The sequence below is a fragment of the Capsicum annuum genome, unplaced genomic scaffold (assembly GCF_002878395.1).
Source record: "Capsicum annuum cultivar UCD-10X-F1 unplaced genomic scaffold, UCD10Xv1.1 ctg82981, whole genome shotgun sequence".
Taxonomy (NCBI): domain Eukaryota; kingdom Viridiplantae; phylum Streptophyta; class Magnoliopsida; order Solanales; family Solanaceae; genus Capsicum; species Capsicum annuum.
The window spans coordinates 285,550-288,708 of record NW_025893815.1 but is presented as its reverse complement, the minus strand read 5'-3'; the positions used below and the strand labels follow the sequence as shown (position 1 = coordinate 288,708).

Here is a 3,159-nt window from a genome sequence, read left to right as displayed (position 1 = left end):
GCTACAAATGTCTAGTCTTGGTGTGCGATTAATGTATGAGAATCCCATACTAGTAAGGTGTATGTGCTGTAGTTTCCTTATATGATCTTGGATAATCTTCACTACTTGACCTAGTTTTCAAAGTTGAGTTAGGTTGATTAACAACAATCATTCCATTCCTTTCCTTTGCAGGATGTCTTTTAGTTTATTCCCTTTTTTTGTTTTGCTTAAAGAGTAGAAAGAAGGAGTGTCGTAGATATTCAACTTAAAATCTTATGTTCTTTGAATACATTTTTAATGGCTTCTCAAGGGTACAACATTTAAATTTGTTCACCATTGAATTCCAATTTAAACAAACTTCCATGTTTTATATGTAATTTTTCTTGAAACTTAAAACTATGATAGGCTTCTTCCTCTCCCCCCTCCGCCGTAAAATAGAAAAAGTTTTTCAATACTTTCATGCAAGTGTAGTTAAAGTCTCTTTGTAAATATTGTCTTCTTTATAGAGAAATTTTATTTTTTTTACTTTGTACTGGATTTTATTAGGAGCATGCTAAGGCATTGGAGGAGCAGAAGCGCAATAAAGTGGAGTACTTAGAATTTTTAAAATCCTCTGACTTTATTAAGGTATCTGTTCTAGTGGAATTAGTATTAGTTCCTAGATTATGTTTTTCTATTTCCAGGAGATAGAACTTCCATAGTTCCATTGTTGCTGACTTCTTTTGTTCAGGCCAGTAGCCAGTGGTGGAAAGTTCAGGACCACTTGGAAACTGATGAAAGATGCTCCCGCCTTGAGAAAATCGATCGCTTGGAGATTTTCCAGGTACTACTCATTTTTCTAATACATCATAAATAACTTTTTCCAAACATCTCATTTGTACGCCTCAGTTTTAAAGTTATGTTGCAACCTTTTCTATTTTAGGAATACATACGTGACTTAGAGAGCAAAGAGGGGGAGCAAAGGAAACTGCAGATGGTATATTGCTTATTAGATTCGGGGGCAAAAATTAAATTTATGTTTGGATACTTTAATTTATCTCTTTCTCAATGGGCGTACACCATTGATTCAAATAGGAAGAATTGAGGAAAGCTGAACGTAAAAATCGTGATGAGTTTCGAAAACTGATGGAAGAGCATATTACTGCAGGAATACTTAACGCAAAAACTAACTGGCATGATTATTACATCAAAGTTAGTTTTTCTTTCTTGTGTTCAGTGAGTGATTAACTTCATGAGTTCCCTTTTCGTCTTTTTGAATTTTCATCCAATAATTTCCTTTTTTATTTTGTGCTTGTAGATTAAAGATTTTGCTGCATATCTAGCTGCCTCATCAAATACTTTAGGATCAATAGTAAAAAACTTATTTACAGATGTTATGGATGAGCTGGAGAAACAGGTGAAATAGGTTGCTAATAGGAGTATTGAATTTTGTCAACTACATTTGTTACACTAAGCCATATTTATAGACTTTACACTACAATCCCTTTTCATTTGCTTTCACTTAATGAAGGTCTGAATCTGAATGGTTAATATATCATCCCATTAAGTGCTTTTTATTAAAATATTCAACCTATTAATACATCTTAATGAATCAGATGTTAAACAAGTCTGAAAATTATTTAGATCCTCACTAAAAAGTTCAATTCATTAGGTAAAAAAGAAAGTCAGTGCATTACTATATGGGAATATACTGGGTTTGTTGTTGTTGTTGTACATTAAAGAATAGAACATACTTGGTAGGATAAAAGAATGAGATTGAGATTTGAGAGTTACCCCACTGCTTGCTTTTTCTTTTTAAATAACGCATATTTTGTTGAGATAAGAACAATGATCGGTTCTTCCTATTAAACATCTGTGTTATTTCTCTTTATGCCAATTAGTTTCCTCTTTTTTTAACTAGATAGTAGGTATTTAGGCTGATAGGAATGGTATTGTCGTAAACTTTTAAGTTAGGGGTTCCATGCTTTTAATGTAGTATAGATATAGATGATTCTGTCAATCTAGCCAAGCTGTATTAAATGCTACTTCACGGACAATTGTAATTGACTTCTCCTCCGTTGAATGTTGTTAATGGTTATATTACCTTAATTGTTATAGTTTCTCGAGCAGAACAACTCTAAGAAGTGATCATCAAACTTCCATGTTTTCACTTAGTTTCTTTGACTTTCGAGGACTCCTTTAAAGTATCACACAACCACACCATTGTGTTTCAGCTAAGACTGCATTTGTTTTTTTTAATATTCAGACATTTGAATCAGTTTGAGCGGACATCTGAATGGTTAAGATATTGTCTCTAGATCTGAAAACTAAATGATTAAGGTTGGGTGTTTCTCAATATCTGAATGCGCAAAATTTATTTATTTCTAAATATAATATAATTATATATTAGAAATTTTTTTAATTTAATGCAATTAAATTATTATTTGATTAAAAAAGAAATATTTATGTTTGTTAGTGATAGTGGAAATGGTTTGTAATGGTGGTGGTGGTTGTAATAAATTAATTGATATTAGTGATTAGCAATGTTGGTGATGATAGTTGTGATAGTAGATATAGTTGGCATTGTAGTAACTGTCATGATATTGGCGATAGGTAGTGGTGGTGGTGGTTGTGATGTGAAGTTGGTTAATGTTAGTAGTTGGAGGTGTTGATCGTGGTGATGGAAAACTGTATGCATGATGGTTGATGATGTGTTGGTGGTCGTTGGAGATGCTGTTAGCTGTGATAGTGGAATGGTTGTTAGTACAGATACTATAGCGAGTGTAGCGGATAGTGGTGGTAGAGGTGGTGACGCCGGTGACAGTGGTGGTGATGGTGTCTGAAGAATATGTGGAAGTTGATGATGTGTTAGTGGTTGTTAGCGATGTGTGGAAGTTGATGATGTGTTAGTGGTTATTAGTCATAGTGCTAGTTCTAATAGATGAGTTAGTTAGTAGTAGGGATCGACCGGTAGTAGTTGATGGTGGTGGCGTTGGCGGTAGGGGTGTTCATGGGTCGATATGGGTCGGTTATTGGTCAAAACCATAACTAAACCAACTTAATCGATTTTTAAATTTCTAAAACTAAACCAAACCAAACAAAAAAATAACCATCGGTTTGGTTCTTGTCGGTTTAGTTCAGTTTGATTCGGGTTTTTTGGTTTATAACTTTAGTTAATGATAAAATTTGAAAATTTTAAAA

At 33.4% G+C, this 3,159-nt stretch overlaps 1 protein-coding gene across 1 annotated transcript in view; it reads left to right on the top strand.

The window, feature by feature from the left end:
• The window catches only part of LOC124895570 (pre-mRNA-processing protein 40A-like), a 13,537-nt gene extending 11,295 nt beyond the window's left edge, over nucleotides 1–2,242 (top strand). Inside the window, exons 8-13 of the mRNA XM_047405994.1 lie at nucleotides 526–606; nucleotides 710–802; nucleotides 902–955; nucleotides 1,054–1,170; nucleotides 1,277–1,375; nucleotides 2,225–2,242. Of these exons, the coding sequence (XP_047261950.1) occupies nucleotides 526–606; nucleotides 710–802; nucleotides 902–955; nucleotides 1,054–1,170; nucleotides 1,277–1,375; nucleotides 2,225–2,242 (462 nt within the window). The remainder of the gene's footprint in view (nucleotides 1–525; nucleotides 607–709; nucleotides 803–901; nucleotides 956–1,053; nucleotides 1,171–1,276; nucleotides 1,376–2,224) is intronic.
• The last annotated feature ends 917 nt before the right edge of the window (nucleotides 2,243–3,159 follow it).